Source organism: Mustela putorius, unplaced genomic scaffold (assembly GCF_011764305.1).
Source record: "Mustela putorius furo isolate JIRA1106 unplaced genomic scaffold, ASM1176430v1.1 tig00003836_pilon_pilon_pilon, whole genome shotgun sequence".
In the NCBI taxonomy this organism is placed as follows: domain Eukaryota; kingdom Metazoa; phylum Chordata; class Mammalia; order Carnivora; family Mustelidae; genus Mustela; species Mustela putorius.
In genome coordinates this window covers 35,550,945-35,567,305 of record NW_025421989.1, presented here as the reverse complement: position 1 = coordinate 35,567,305, position 16,361 = coordinate 35,550,945, and the positions used below count along the sequence as shown (strand labels likewise).

The following is a 16,361-nucleotide window of genomic DNA, read 5'->3' as shown; positions in this document are numbered from 1 at the left end:
AGAAGCCAGCCATGTGAAGAGCTGTGAAATAAGTGCTTCCCATATCTGAAACAGTGGACAAGCCCTAATACTACAGAAAATAGCACATACTACAACCAGTGAGGTTACAGGTATAGTCAGTGAAGGAAAGAGTGGCAGGAGATAGCAGTGGAGGAGCAGGCAAGGGTCACTCCGTTAATGGCTTTGGAGACCACAGTAAAATGTTTGGATTTTCTTTTACAGGCAAAACAATTAAAGTGTTCTCATTTTTTCTAGGTTGGTCAGGCCATAGTCACAGTATCATGAATTCTTTTCCTCAACTTTACCATGAACTGAGCAACTCTTGAATGAATGCAGTTACTGCTTTTGCTCTCTGTTTTGGAGGAACTGGCTGCAGTATCTCATAAAAAGAAAGAAAAAATTACTTTTCAATTTCTTTCCCATTCGTTTGTGTCTGAGGGGCATCTGTATGCTTCAAAATGAAACTATATTTGTCACAATTTCATTTTTCCATCAAGAGAGCTTACAAGGAAATGTTATTTCTCCATATTTTGCAATCAATTTCTTTTATTAAAATCAGACTGACTTCATGAAAGATGTCAAGTGTTTGGGCCAATTGAATAGCCAAGGAAATATCATGCTACTAGTTCTGAAACTATCTGAAGTGTGACAGAATCTGGTGATGACCAAATAGAGAAACAATTGAAAAATATGAAAGAATTATGTATATATACTACAGTGCCAAACATTGTAGTGTAGGCTTTAAAATTATAAATTATACGATTTCCAAGTGATATGGATGAGTCATTCCTTTAGTAACTCAGCCAAACATGCTAATATTTTTCTCCTTCCCCATTCATTTCTTCACCAGCACTTCCTATATATGTCTAGTGGCTATACTATCAGGTTGTGAGGTGGGCTATCACCTCTTTAAGGAGCTTTCATTTATATAACCTCCCTTATTGCCAACAATTCAAGCATTGCACCTCTCAAGATTCTATTCCTTGATCTTTGCCCTGTTTTCCTTTAGAATATCCTTTTTAACAAGTACTTTTCAGTTTTTAAAGAGAGCTATTGAAACTTACAGAAATTTCAATAGAATCTAATCTGATGGATGTGGGTGAAATTTTCTCTATTCTAAAACCACTCCATCCAATTAATTATTTTCTTTTATTTGCACGTTGGTTGTACTGCTCTAGGTAGAACCTTATTGCCAAATAGAATGTATACCAAAAGACATGGTGTATAACTATGTTTAATATATGCAATAAGGCAGAGCTAAAATTCTATCAACATCACATAGAATCAGAATCTGAGGATTAGAAAATCTCTTAAAGACCATCTTGTAGGACAACCTATCTTTCCTGTACATGTGGCCACCGGTTTTTTTTATTTTTTTAAACTCAAGTCAATAGTTTTCAGAAAGGGGGGAAAACTTCAATAAAACAAATCAAAACAACTGCAAAAAAAAAAAAATGGTACCATTCTAGCTAACACAAAAATGTTTGTTCCCTGGAGTGACTTGCATGGGGAGGAATAATAGTCTCTGCCCTCCCGCAACTACACCTGTAAGGGGTTGTAAGTACTACACGCACATGATGATATTGCGTGTAAATGTCCTTTAAGGCCACAAAAGAGGGAGCAAGTGACTATACTCCAAAGGTTACACCTTCGGAAGACAGGTGAATGGCTTTCAAGAATGACTGAGAATTACACAAGCGGACAGTAAGAGTATTTTAACCTTAAAGAACAAGGGCATCTCCTGGAGGAGATCTGCGAAAGGATGTTTCAAAAAAGGGTCGCAGCAACTGACGCTTATTAACAGTGGATTTCTACCTTAGCTGCAGGAAGAAAGCGTCTAAAAACCTCGAACCCAGACCTCACATCCGACCACTTAAAGCTGTTTTTTAAAGCCCCCCCCCACTCCCCGCGATTCCAATGTGTAAAGTTGAGAATCACCATTTTTCAGCAGGAAGCAAAATACTAAACGTGGATTTTGAAGGGGAAAAGTGAAGGTAGGGCACAGAAAAAGAACCCTGGGAGGGCAGGGCGTCTACCGCAAGAGCAGGAACAAGAACCGAGTGAAAGCCAGAGGTAGAAGATTTAAGGGCTGTTTCTGTGGTAGAACTCCCAGAATTTCGGGGTCGGTAACGAGAGCGGCGTATGTCCAACTCCATTAAAGTGAAGTTATTCTGTCAGCAGCCCTGCTCTTAAACCCCATCATATTTCCTCACATCTTTTCCCACAGTTAAGAAAAAAAAAAAATGACGGATACGTTTTCTATCCCACGAAAGGCGCATGAGCAGACTGTGGGAGGAGCAAAGATCTGAGAAGCCATGAGAGCGGCCAGAGCCGCTACAATTTCTTCGCGATTCCAAAACCACAACTCACGAACACCTTGGGAAGGAGCCTCCCCAGCAGTATTTGCATCCCACTGGGGAGCGCTGATAAATACCTCAGAGTAAATTGGAGCCTTTTAAGCACCGAAGGGCGGCGAGGGCAAGGGCGGGGCAACTACTGACGTCCGCGGTGACGTTGACGGCTCCGCCCTCACACCCGCTTCCGGTGACGCGCGGCCCCCGCTTCCGCTTTCCCGGCCTGCGCGTCGGCCCCGCCTCACTCCCACGCGCCCCCAAGCGTCACGGCGCCGGATAGCCGGAGAAAAAGCACAGGTTGCTGTCGGAAGTCCCCCTGCAGGTTCCCCTTCCGTTTTGCCTAACGACTTCCGCTTTGGGCCGTCAACATGGACGCTGCGGCTGCTTGCCGAAGCGGCCTCTGATCCGTTGTGGAGGCGCAGCTTCTCTGCTGAGTCTGCCCCGCTTCCCCGCCCTCCCCGCCTCCCCCTCCTCTCCCCACCTCCCTCCCCACCTCCCTCCCCCGCATCCCCCCGCCTCTCCCCGTCTTTCCCCGCCTTCCCCCGCCTTCCCCCGCCCCTCGCTCCAGTCGCTGGGGCAGGCGGGCTCGTCGCTACATGGGGGCGGGCCTCCGCGGCCGGCGCACGGCTTCCTGTTCGGAGGCGGCCTGGCGGTAGGCGGTGGCGACTCTGCCCGCGCCCACTTAGGCGCGGTGACCGAGCGCCTAGGAGGCTCGAGGGCTTCATCTTGTGCCGCTGCGCCAAGCCCGGCCCTGCGCCGCCATGGCCCCAGTGCAGCTGGAGAACCACCAGCTGGTCCCGCCTGGAGGCGGTGGCGGGGCCAGCGGTGGTCCCGCGTCAGCCCCGGCGCCTCCTCCTCCCGGAGCCGCCGTAGCGGCGGCCGCAGCAGCCGCGGCCAGTCCGGGCTACCGGCTGAGCACCCTCATCGAATTTCTTCTGCACCGGGCCTACTCCGAGCTCATGGTGTTGACGGACCTGTAAGTGCCGCGAAACCCATGCCTGCTCCCCAGAACCCTCCCTCCCCCCGCTTCCCGCCCAACCGGCTTAGAGAGGCTCGCACCTCCCCACGGGGCTGCTGTTTTCTCCTTTCCTTTGGGCTACTTAGTCTAGAATTTCTGAACTCTCGGGCTCAGAGGAGGTGGAGGAAACGCTTTGCATTTGGGGTCTTTCTGGAGATGGAGCAACGGAGAGTGGTTAATTATGTATGTTGTTAGACTCACTGAAAATTCTATCTTTGGGGGTTTTGCTGGAGTTACAAGCAGAACCCTATTGATTTCTTGGTTGGAAGCTTTTTAGCCGAAAGCCCAAGATTAGGGTTTAGGAATACATAATGTTCGAATTCCTAAAGACAGGAAATCTGTTTTACAGATTTAAAATTTACATTTTAAATTTAGGTTGTAATTGTTTCTGCCAGAGTTTGAACTCAGGAGATCTATTGTGTATAAATTAATCCAAAAATTTGGTTTGCTTTTTTTCCCTGAAATGTTTGAGAGTGTTTGAAGTCTTAACGCGTTTAGCGTAAGTAAAAGGTTTATTGTAACTGGTCTTCTGTTACTGTTTCTTTGAGTATGAAGGGAGTTTGTAAATCAAGTTACCAGTGAAATGCCTTGGGACATGATTAGGTTGTTAATCCCTTCAAAATAGGATCAGAATACACTAATTTTCAGTGTGTGAAGAAAAGACACAATAATATTTGGGGGGATATATACCTTAAGTACTGTTTTTCATTTTAAAATCCAGGTTCAGAAAAAATAAGAATTTTAAGTTTTTACTTAGTTTTTATCTTTTATCTTGTTACACTGCAGATCAGTGTTTTCAGTTGTATACATTAAGACGTAGATATTGGCCTGTAAAGTGGCATAGTAATTTGTTACCTGAGACTTAAAATATTTGTTTGCAGATGACTGAAGGAGTTAAAATAGGTTCCACTTATTCCTGTAAAACATTCTCACAAAGTTTTGACATGTGGTACTTTATCGAATGGAACAGAAAGAAGGCTTCCCCGTCTATTTAAGAGAAACTTAAATAGCTGTTGTGATTAGGTGTCATTGTAGCAATATACTTCTCTGAACCAATTACTATTGGATTTCATAAAAATTTAAGAGTGTTCATGAAAATTTTTCATATATGTGAAGATCACCTACCCAATGTATAGCTATGGAAAAATGTTGAGAACTGCTGTCAATGATTGTGTAATTTGTATAATTTGTTCTTTCATAGAGGATTTGTAGAAATTTTTTTTTTAAGATTTTATTTATTTGTCAGAGAGAGGGAGAGAGAGCGAGCACAGGCAGACAGAATCGCAGGCAGAGGCAGAGGGAGAAGCAGGCTCCCTGCCGAGCAAGGAGCCCGATGTGGGACTCCATCCTAGGCCGCTGGGATCCTGACCTGAGCCGAAGGCAGCTGCTTAACCAACTGAGCCACCCAGACGTCCCGATTTGTAGAAATTTTTGAATTATATTGTGCTTTTTATTATACAACTTAGTTATGAAGAATGTCTATTTTGTTGCAGTAGAATAAGTGTATAGTTTTAATCCTGCACCCTTTATGTGATGATGATTCCCATACTTCTGTCTGCAGCAGAGACCTCTCCACTGAACTCCAGACTCTATATCCAGATGCTTACTTTTATGTCCTAGTAATGTGCCCTAATGGGCATTTCAGTCAATTCCACTTGATATATCCAACCACCCCCAAACCTCTTCTATCTCACTAAAGAGTATCCCCATTCTTCCTGTTGTGGCTTAGGCCACAAATTTGGAGTAATTCCTCTTCCAATTCCATGCCCAGTAGTACATCAGCAAGTCTTGTCATCTCTGACTTTGGATTTGACCACTTTTCACCATTTCCATCAAGTGTGAATCCTTCACCCATGTTAACTGCAGTAGTCTGCCAGTTGATATTTCTACTGCTACCCTTTCCCCTTTATAGTTTTTGTCATCCATAAAATAGCCAGGATGATCCTTTTGAAACTTTTCTGCTCTCAACTCTCCAGCGGGTCTCTATCTCACTTATGGTAAAAAGGTTTTAAAGTCACCTGTATATGGAGTGACTGTAAAAGGTCCAAATCAGTACACTTTTGAGTACAAAAGGTTGTGCTTTTAACAATAATGTTGGGGGCACCTGGGTGGCATAGTCAGTTAAGCATCAGACTCTTGGTTTTAGTTCAGGTCATGAGATCGAGCTCCATCCTTAGTGGGGAGTCTACCTGAGATTCTTTCTCTCCCTCCGTCCCTACCACCCATGTTCTCTCTCTTCTAAAATAAATATTTTAAAAAAAAAATAGGGGCGCCTGGGTGGCTCAGTGGGTTAAAGGCTCTGCCTTCAGCTCAGGTCATGATCCCAGGGTCCTGGGATCGAGCCCCATATTGGGCTCTCTGCTCAGCAGGGAACCTGCTTTCCTCTCTCTCTGCCTGACTCTCTGCCTACTTGTGATCTATCTTTGTTTTTTCTTATCGCTACTGGGTATCCTTAATTTATTATCTGCTCCCTCCCCACTGGAAGCTCCATGAGGATGGGAATTTTTATTTGTTTGGTATGTTCCCTGAGCCTAGAACATAGTTTGGCATATAGTTGAGGATTAACTAAGTATTTATTGATTTAATACATTAACAAATGAATTGTTAGAATTATCATTGTAGACCATGGAGGATTTATTTATTTTTTAAGGATTTTTAAAAAAAATTTATTTGACAGATCACAAGTAGGCAGAGAGGCAGGCAGAGAGAGAGAGGAGGAGGAGGCAGGCTCCCTGCTGAGCAGAGAGCCCGATGCAGGACTCCATCCCAGGACCCTGAGATCATGACCTGAGCCGAAGACAGAGGCTTTGATCACTGAGCCACCCAGGCGCCCCTGACCATGGAGGATTTAATGGGAAAATACCTTCCTGCTCTTGATACTTGGGTATATAAAATAACTCTTTTCTCTTTTGATTTGTGCTAACCAAAATTAGTTTTAGGAACTTACCTTGGTGTTCTTTTTTTTTTAATTGATTTATTTATTTTCAGAAAAACAGTATTCATTATTTTTTTCACCACACCCAGTGCTCCATGCAATCCGTGCCCTCTATAATACCCACCACCTGGTACCCCAACCTCCCACCCCCCCCACCACTTCAAACCCCTCAGATTGTTTTTCAGAGTCCATAGTCTCTCATGATTCACCTCCCCTCCAATTTACCCCATCTCCCTTCTCTCTAACACCCCTTGTCCTCCATGATATTTGTTATGCTCCACAAATAAGTGAAACCATATGATAATTGACTCTCTCTGCTTGACTTATTTCACTCAGCATAATCTCTTCCAGTCCCGTCCATGTTGCTACAAAAGTTGTGTATTCATCCTTTCTGATGGAGGCATAATACTCCATAATCATGTATTTTTCCTTGTTCCCGGTGGGAACTGTCAGAATCAATGTATTGATGTAAAACTAGTGTGCTAGGTCTACTTTTTAAGAGTCTTATTTTTGCTGTATTTGATGCTTGTCTGTGAACTATTGAAAGTAAAAAGGACTGCCTTGACAATTTCAGTGGTTTGTTTTTGGCCACAGAAATCTGGGTGTTTTTTTTTTTCCTTCTGCTTATCTACACCCACCTCCTCTCCGACATACGTGCTCTCATCTCAGAGTTTACACTCTGCCTTGACTTCTTAAGGAATTAGATTCTACTCCTTTTTTTTTCTTTAACCTGTTTTAAATAAAATTAGAAAAAGCTAGGATCTCAGTTATGTAAACTTGTCTTATTATACTTCAGTGTAAATAAATGTCTGCTACTTCCAAAAATTTGCATTTTGGGGCTATTGCCCCAAATCGTGGATTTGTTATCCATAAAGGAATTTTAAATAGATTAGGAGGAATTGGGAGGAAAGGGATGCAGACAACAAAGCCTAATCTTTGTCCGGGAAATGATACTGCCTCTACATGAGGTGATCCTTTTAGGGTCTCTGGGGCAGGTGGGAAGAGCTGGGACACTGTTTCCTGTTCTTTCTACCCCCACCCCCCAAAGGCTCTCCTCTTTTGTTTCTCTCTCTTATGCACACATCAGCATCCATAGTTATCATTCTCTCCTTCCCTTGAGGATGAGGGTTGTGGCTTCTCAAAAGGAGTGTTCTCAGGAACTTTCACGTGTAGAGGAACTTGCCAATAGCTGTTTTCCTTGCAGTCTTATAAGGACTTAATTTCTGCTTCATCTGATCCTGCTGGCCCTTCCACCTTCTACCTAGTTTCCTTTACCATCCGGATCATAATTTCAACTTCTGTCTCACTGTCTGCTCTCAGAATTATTGTTAACTACAAGCCAGAGCTCATTTTGATAGTTTCCCCTCCTTGTACCTTGAACTCTGGTTTTATTTTTTCTGCACCTGTGGCCTGTGGGTGGGAGAAGAGAATTGAAATGGCTCAGTGTGTTTTCTTCAAGAAGGGATTAGATGTAAAGGAGGCTTTACAATTGCTCAGGCCGTTGAATCCTGAGCCATGGGATAGAGGTTTCCAAAATGCGGTGATTCAGGAGGCACATCAGGACCTTTGTAAGCATCAGTGGATGTGAGAGTGTTAAATGGTATAATTTAACAGGGAAAATGGTGACATTGGTTGCTGGCTATTGTACTGGAGAACTAGCAAAAAATAAATCAAAACCTTACTGGAGCTTAAAAGTAATCATGTACATCTAACCACCATGCAACATCATACTTACTGTAAAACCCTTGGCTGACACTGGTTCTTTTGTGTGCTTAGCTTCCAGTTTTGCCCATCCTGATAAAACATGGAGAGATTATTGCTTGGAAGCAAGGTTCCATTGGCTATAAGGAAGCTAGCAGCTAGTATACTGCATCTGTGTCTGTTTTGGTTTTATTTATTTATTTATTTTTTTAAATCAAACATCTTGCTTTCTTTTTTTTTTTTAAGATTTTATTTATTTATTTGACAGAGAGAAATCACAAGTAGATGGAGAGGCAGGCAGAGAGAGAGAGGGAAGCAGGCTCCCTGCCGAGCAGAGAGCCCGACGCGGGACTCAATCTCAGGACCCTGAGATCATGACCTGAGCCGAAGGCAGTGGCTTAACCCACTGAGCCACCCAGGCACCCTCTGTTTTGGTTTTAAAAGAATATTTTCGGGGTGTCTGGGTGGCTCAGTGGGTTAAGCCTCTGCCTTCAGCTCAGATCATGGTCTCAGAGTCCTGGGATAGAGCCCCCCATCAGGCTCTATGCTCAGCAGGGAGCCTGCTTCCACTACCCTCTCTGCCTGCCTCTCTGCCTACTTGTGTTCTCTGTCTGTGTCAAATAAATAAATAAAATCTTTAAAATATATATATATATTCGGGACACCTGGGTGGCTCAGTGGGTTGAGCCTCTGCCTTCAACTAAGGTCATGATCTCAGGGTCCCGGGATTGAGCCCCCCATCAGGCTCTCTGCTCAACAGGGAGCCTGCTTCCCCCCCACCCCCACCTACCTGTCTGCCTACTTGTGATCTCTGTCTGTCAAGTAAATAAATAAAATCTTTTTTAAAAAAGAGTATTTTTTCTGACTGTATGATATAGTAGTGTTTAATGTAAGATGTGAGCTTTTTAAATGTTTGAGATTCATGCAGTACCTTTTGGATCATCTTGAATGGAGAGGAATGTTCGTTTGTTGGTTTTTTCCCTTATAGCCATATTGCTAGAAACCCATAAAAAAGATCAGGTAGCCACATAAGCCTGTAGTGGCTATTTATCTAGTTTTTCTGAAACACTAAGGTATGTAATAGAGCCAAAATAAAGACTGTTACCATATTTTGATGAAGCTTTGTGTATATTTAGTCAATTTCTTTTTTCTTTTTCTTTTTTTTTTTTTTTTAACCTTATAGACTACCAAGGAAATCTGATGTGGAAAGGTGAGTATGAACGAAACCTTAAATCTCTGTCTATGTTGGCATATCTATGAGAGTGTATGTGAGAAAGAGAGTGAGTGAGTATTGGGGGGGGGGGGCGGTGTTAGGGCTATGGATCCGAAACCTAGGTCCAGAGAACCTAAGGTGATGTTTCACACCATTTGTTTAGGGAACCCTGGGAAATGTCATCCTTGACATTCTTGGTGTAGACCAGCTCTGGACCTTGTGTTCTAGAAACCTTTGTTGTCAAGTCCCTGAAGAGGATAGGAAAATGTAGAAGGTATAGAACTTAATAGAAAAAGCTGAGGAACAGACTGAATTAAGAAAATTGGCCGCAAAGATGCTATTAGATGTCTTTAGAGAATTGACATTTGCATACTGCTATTGCTGTTTAATAGTTGAGAGAATTTTGATTGAGTTGGAGTTTGGGGCTTAAGACATAACTAAACACCAATGTTTCCATAAGGGAAAGGAACAAGATACATTAAGGTTTCAAAGTAATCCTGTGATGGAGAGTTAAGTTGTAGCCATAGAATTGGCTACTTGACTGTATCTCTGGCACTACTTATGCTCCTTGGTTATTTTTTTTTTCTCCTAAATACCAAGTCACTAAGGAAGATTTATTAGTGACTCTGCTCCCCACCCCCACCACCAGCTATCTTTCTGATGGAACTGGATCAAAAAGGTAGAGATGGGAGAGACCATCAAAGCATACCTTTGTTATAGTTTGGCTGGTCAGTTTTAAAGGAAGGAAATGTAAATCCGGGTTTCTTCTGTCCACTCTGGGGTCGGAAGGGAAGCTGGGCCTTGAAAAACTGACTCATGCTGCTGATCACTGAGATTGCATGGTGTCAAAAAAAGTCATGTTACAGTAGTTTACAAAGGTGGGTGTTTGCTTTCCAGTACAGGAGATCATTTGGGGAACCAAGTTAATAATATACAGATATGTTTGCTCTAGGAGAAGAGCAGAGAGCTCATGTGCTCTGTAAGTCATTGCTGAGTTGGAGTTTCAGTACTGGGGCTCCCAGCCCCGAGATGGTGCCAGATCTTAATGCACATTTCCTATTTCTGCTGTGCTCCAATCCTGCCTGTGATGCTCTGCTTGTTTGGTCTGTTAAGATGCTTCGTAGACACTGGCAAAGAGTCTTAATTGTATCTGTGCCCTTGCTTCTTCTCTTCATACTACTAATAATCATATTGATGGTTGGATCTTAAGGAAACCTTTTCAGGGTTTTTTGTGGGCTATGCACACATGCTCTCGCTAGGACTTAGACTCTGTAGTCCTCAGTCAGGATTATACTTCAACAAAAGCTTTTATTTTGGTGCATTGCCTCTTGGCATTGCTGTTGGTGAGATACAGAGATGTGGTTTGGATCTGTAGGCCATTGCAACTGTACTGAGATTAATATAGGTCAGAGTCCACTTGGAGGGAGGTTGATGTACTGCTGGGTCTTGTCAACGGGCCTGTGGAATGTTTTTTTCGGTATCTTAAGGTAAATTACAAAAGTGATTTTCAGTTTTATAGCTGACTGGAAATTGAGAGGTCTGGCTAACAAACTGACAAAGCTTTCAAGGCTTTATGAGATGATAAAAATACTGATGAGTATTGTGAGAAAAAGCATCATAGTGCATATAGCACAAAAATAGATATGGACAGACCATCTAAGCTTTTATTTTTAGTGCTCAGCTTACTTTAACTTTGTTTAGATGATTTAATATCTAAATTTGTTGCTGCAATTAGTTTGGTAAAGAGTTGCATAGTTCTTTGATTACTCAGGTATTTAAATCACGCTCTTGTAAGATGGGAAATGGGCCCTTGCTTTTGTAGAAGTGAGACAGTTTCAAGCTTTGGTAAAGATCTGTTTCAGTTCCTTTCTCATACCAAAAAGGTTGCTAATACATAACTCATAGTCTCAATTATGAAATTCCTGACTCTTAATTTGTTCTCCTCTGGGACCTAGTTAACTTATATTGTACATTTGTATCTGTGAATTGGGCATAATTCAGTAAACAACTTTTTTTGTCATGCAAAATTAATTTTAAAAATGTGATTGTGATTTATTGCTAAAACTTTTTTTGGACTTATTACTTGGAAGTTGAAAATAAAAAATGCAGGCAGTATAATTGTGACAATAATTCATATTTAGGTAAATACCTTATTTGGGGTTTCATTTCATTGTAATTTTTATAAACAGAGATTGATTCATGTTTTAGCCCAGATGAAATAAATTGTGAAATACTCTTTTCAAAACGTTGGTTCATTAAGAAATGTTTTATTTTATAGGAAAATAGAAATAGTGCAGTTTGCTAGCCGGACACGTCAACTCTTTGTTCGACTATTAGCTTTAGTAAAGTGGGCTAATAATGCTGGCAAGGTGGAAAAATGTGCGGTGAGTTAAACTTTTTATTTTATATAAAATAACCTTTTGGAATGTTAACTTATTATAGACATAGCTTCTAATTTTAGCTTTAATTTATATCTGTTGATTTCTTTCGAGAGAGTACTTAAGTGAGTAATCCTATTTCTGTACAAAAATGTGTAGGGAAGCCTGGGTGGCTCAGTTGGGTAAGCATATGCCTTCAGCTCAGGTCATGATCCTAGGGTCCTGGGATCAAGCCCCACATAGAGCTTCCTGCTCATCGGGGAGCCTGCTTCTCCCTCTCTTTTGCTTTCTTGCTCTCTTTCTCTCTCAAATAAATAAATGAAATCTTTAAAAAAAAAATGTGTACTATATTTCTGTAGAAACTTAGTCTTGATCACCTAAGCAGGAAAAAAGAGTTGGTCGTATCTGGAGATATCATTATTCTAGAAGACATTAAATATGAGACTCAAACTATAGGGGGGGAAAGAGCTTTACATTCGTTTGCTTCCTTAGAGTAAGCAAAGTATTTCCTTGAATTTTACCTTTTGATTCTTCAAAATCCTCTGAGTATGGCAGAGTTGGTATTTCCTTCTTGTTTTACAGATGTGGGAGTAAGGTACTTAGGAGCTAAATGTCTTCTTCAAGGTCACAGATCTGGTAACAGCGTTTATGTGTTTGTTATTCATCTATTGATTCTCCAAACCCTTTAGTGAGCACAGGGCATAGGGTATGGCAGATGAGATTTTTTTTTTTTTAAAAGATTTATTTATTTATTTATTTGACAGAGATCACAAGTAGGCAGAGAGGCAGGCAGAGAGAGAGGGGGGAAGCAGGCTCCCCACTGAGCAAACAGCCCAGGATCATGACCTGAGCCAAAGGCAGAGGCTTTAACCCATTGAGCCACCCAGGGGCCCCAGCAGATGAGATTTAACTAAGGCACAGCCCTGCCCTCAAGAAGGTCATAGTCTTTGTCTGTTAAATCACCCTTGAATTCAAAGGAGTGACACTTGATGAAGTGTGCCAAAGATGCTAAAATCTGCCAACCGCCCCCCCCCCCCCCCCGCAACAAAAAGAAAAGAAACCCAAGTTAGGAGCTCATAACTTGGGGAGGATGGCGCAGTGTTAACAAACAAGACACATGATTACTTCCTTCTTTTTTACTTCAGTCACTTCCCATGAGGAGAAGGAAAGAGAGTAGAGTGCCCTTTCATAGTGGAAAGGGTAGAGTAATTATTATAAAATGAATAAAGTCCTAAAATAATGAGAGCATTTATTCACTTTAATTGAGGTCAGCTCTACAAGGCCAAGTAACCTTCTAACCATTGTCAGTTATATTTGGAAAGTGGGTAGATTCTCTGATCTTGACATTGATGCTCATATTTTTTCCCATTCAGTTATGTAATAACATTAAAATGTTTTATCAGTTTTTGTCAGTGAAGGCAAAAAAACAGCTTTACATTGGTTAAATTTTATTTGAGTCCTTTTCAAATTTCTCTTAAAGTTTACTGGACTTCCTGGATAAATTAAAATGAGCAGCCACCTGGTCAGTATGGAGGTACTGTAATTTTAGCACCCTGACAAGCTAAGTTGAAAATATTTTTATAGTACTTTTATATTTCCAACTCTTTCGGGGTTTGCCTCTTCCATAAAATCCCACTTCAGAAAGGAATCTAGGACACAGTTGTGTTTCTGCACATGATTTCCTAACCTCTACCCTCCCTTGTAGCTGCTGCTTTCACTGTCCTCGGTTCTACTGGGTTCCTCATCGTTAGACACAGAGCCTATGTGAAAGTTGCTAAAATGAAAGGAGAAAAGGGGCTGTGAAAAAGTTGAGAATTGTAAATTCTAGAATAACAATTTTTTAAAGTTAAAAATAAAACCCGGGGCGCCTGGGTGGCTCAGTGGGTTGGGCCTCTGCCTTCGGCTCAGGTCATGATCTCAGGGTCCTGGGATCGAGCCCCGCATCGGGCTCTGTTCGGCGGTGAGCCTGCTTCCCCTTCTCTCTGCCTGCCTCTCTGCCTGCTTGTGATCTCTCTCTCTCTCTCTCTCTCTCTGTGAAATAAATAAATAAATAATCTTAAAAATAAAACCCAGTTTTCATTGAAGTTGATACTCAATTGGAGCTCTACCAACCAAGCTAGTGACAAGACTGGAAGAATTCTACCAAGGTACATTCTAGCCACATACCTTTTGTCTATAGGAGTAGGCTGTCATCCTTCTGAAATAAAATCTCAATCACAGGTTAGAGGGAAAATATTTTGTACCCCATATATTGTTTTTCTCATGGGGGGAAATGTTCTTTGATTCATCTGTTGTCAGTATGATAAGGAAATTAAAGTTTGTATTTAGAAGGTCTTTTGTCTACTGTAAAGCATCATTCAAAGAATAGTTTGATTATAAATGTTAATAAACAGACTTATGCCAAACTTATTTATCAGAAAGTTTTATAATTCATTGTTCTGGAAATTCGGACACCAAATGTAGTAAATCTATTTTGGCTGAAATGAAGAAGCATGGTATAATATTTATGAAAAGCCTAGGGTTTCTTTTCAATAATTACTTAACTTGGGGTAATCTTTTGTTAAAGATGTTCAAACTTGTAATGAAAAGTTAGGAATCACTGAAGTATATCAAATCCAAGTATTCAATTTTTCAAACCTGGCGTTAAATCCCTACTTATATCGTGAGTATTTCCGTTGCTTGTTTAATACTGCTGAGTTGTGCTTCAGTAGCATAATGTCAAGGAAAATCCAAGACTCCTGCTTTTGATATTGAGCTGTATTGTTTTTTGAATTGGCTGTTCAAATAAGTCACATTCTGAATAAAGTCTCATACTGAGCTTATATAAACTTTTGGTATTTTTGTTTTGTGAATGTAGATGCTGCAAATGTGTTTGTTAGGGATAAGGTCCATCAACTGGAGAATTAGAGGATTATTCATGTTTTGACTCTTCTGTTCTCAACCTAGTACCATTTGAGGTTCTTAATAAATAATGATTTTTAGCCATGCTGGACATATTAAGTGTGTAACAATGTATAAATACACAGTTTATAACTCTAACAGTAGAACAGTTCATGTTTTATTTAAGAAAAAGAAAATATCTCATATTCCTGGAGCTCTTTAAAAAACAGCTTTATTGAGCTATAATTCATAGACCATACAATCCACCCATTTAAAGTGTACAGTGGTTTTTAGTATATTCAGATATGTGCAACCATCAGTCAATTTTAGAACATTGTTAATATCATCTCAGAAAGGAAATACGTAGCCTTTTGCTGTCACCTCCAAGTGCCCCCCCACCCAGCCCTAAGCAAGCACTAATCTGCTGTCAATAGATTTGCCTATTCTGCACATGTCATATAAATGGAATTGTAGTAGGATAGGGGCTTCTGTAACTGACTTATTTCACTTAGCATCTAACATTTTCAAGGTTCATTGTAGCATGTAGTAGTACTTTGTTTCTTTTTATAGTTGAATTGTATGGATCTACTATCTTTTGTTTATCATAAGTTTATGAAGGTTTAGGTTGCTTCTAGTTTTTGGCTGTTATGAATAATGTTACTGTAAACACTCATGTACAAGTTTCTGCATAGACATATGTTTTTATTTCTCTTGGGTATATGCCTAGAAATGGAATGGTTGGGTCATATGGTGACTGTGTTTAAGTCACTTGAGGAACTGCCAGACTGTCTTCCAAAATGGCTGACCCATTTTACATTCCCACCATCAATGTATGAGCATTCCAGTTTTTCCATGCTGATACTTGTTATTGTCTGACATTTTGATGCCAGTCATCCTGTTAGGTGTGAAGGTGGTATCTCATTGTGGATTCGATTTGCATTTCTCTGCGGACAAGTGATGTTGAATATGTTTTCTTTGCTTTTGGGCATTTATGTAGTTTTCTTAAGAGAAATATCTATAAAGTGCTCAGTTAAATTTGAAAAGAGAATATTAACCATATAAACAGCTGGCATGTGAGTGGTTAAAAAAAAAAGAATGTGATGATCACTAGGGACCTGTATAGTTTTGTTTAAAAGTTACTCAAAACTAAAATTTTATGTTTTTTCATTAGATTTTTGAGTCAGAGATAGTATATTTTTCATTAATTACCCATATTAAAGGTGAAGCAATGTGGTCTAGATGAACTATAGAACTCCACTAGGGTTGATGCTTGTCTTCCCAGAGGGAAGTCTTTGGTATTCTTTGGCCTTGACTATGATCTGATAAGCATTTTTAACAGCGTCCTGGAGATTTGGGATGATCTAAATCAGTAAAAACCAGCTCAGAAGTTGAGAAAAGTAGGGTTCAGTCTGTTCAACATCTGACTCCTGATTTCAGCTCAGGGTGGGTAGTGGTTTCAGGGTCGGGGGATGGAGCCCACATCAGGCTCCACACTCCATGTGGGGTCTGGTAGAGATTCTTTCTCTTTTCCTCTGCCCCTCCTGCTTGTCCTCTCTCTCTCTCCAAAACAAATAAATAAATCTTAAAAAAAAAAAAAAAAAAGAGTTGCGAGAAGTAGGATCCAAATGGTTTTAATGTGTTAGAATCAGACAGATTACAGTCCTCCTTCAGTTTCGGGGTGGAAAAAGGACCTTGCTTGGTAGATTCATGTACAAAATATCAAGGCCTTTTAGTGGAGTCCCAGCTTGCTGTGTGCTAGCACTGTCATTGCTCTTAATAAGTTAATGGTGGCATTGATAGAAATCCATTTTAGTAGTCATGCAAGGTAGCACTTCTGGGCAGTCTAAAAGAAGAAACATTTTTTTTGGTTCTGGTTTCTCTG

At 40.8% G+C, this 16,361-nt stretch overlaps 1 protein-coding gene across 2 annotated transcripts in view; it reads left to right on the top strand.

Moving 5' to 3' along the window:
• Nucleotides 1-2,614: 2,614 nt before the first annotated feature.
• Nucleotides 2,615-16,361, top strand: part of MED14 (mediator complex subunit 14) — a 73,019-nt gene continuing 59,272 nt past the window's right edge. Inside the window, exons 1-3 of one of the 2 annotated variants that reach the window (XM_045089469.1) lie at nt 2,615-3,330; nt 9,192-9,218; nt 11,500-11,605. In XM_045089469.1, the coding sequence (XP_044945404.1) occupies nt 3,116-3,330; nt 9,192-9,218; nt 11,500-11,605 (348 nt within the window). In that variant the 5' untranslated portion in view covers nt 2,615-3,115. The remainder of the gene's footprint in view (nt 3,331-9,191; nt 9,219-11,499; nt 11,606-16,361) is intronic. The other variant, XM_045089468.1, reaches the window with a different exon arrangement.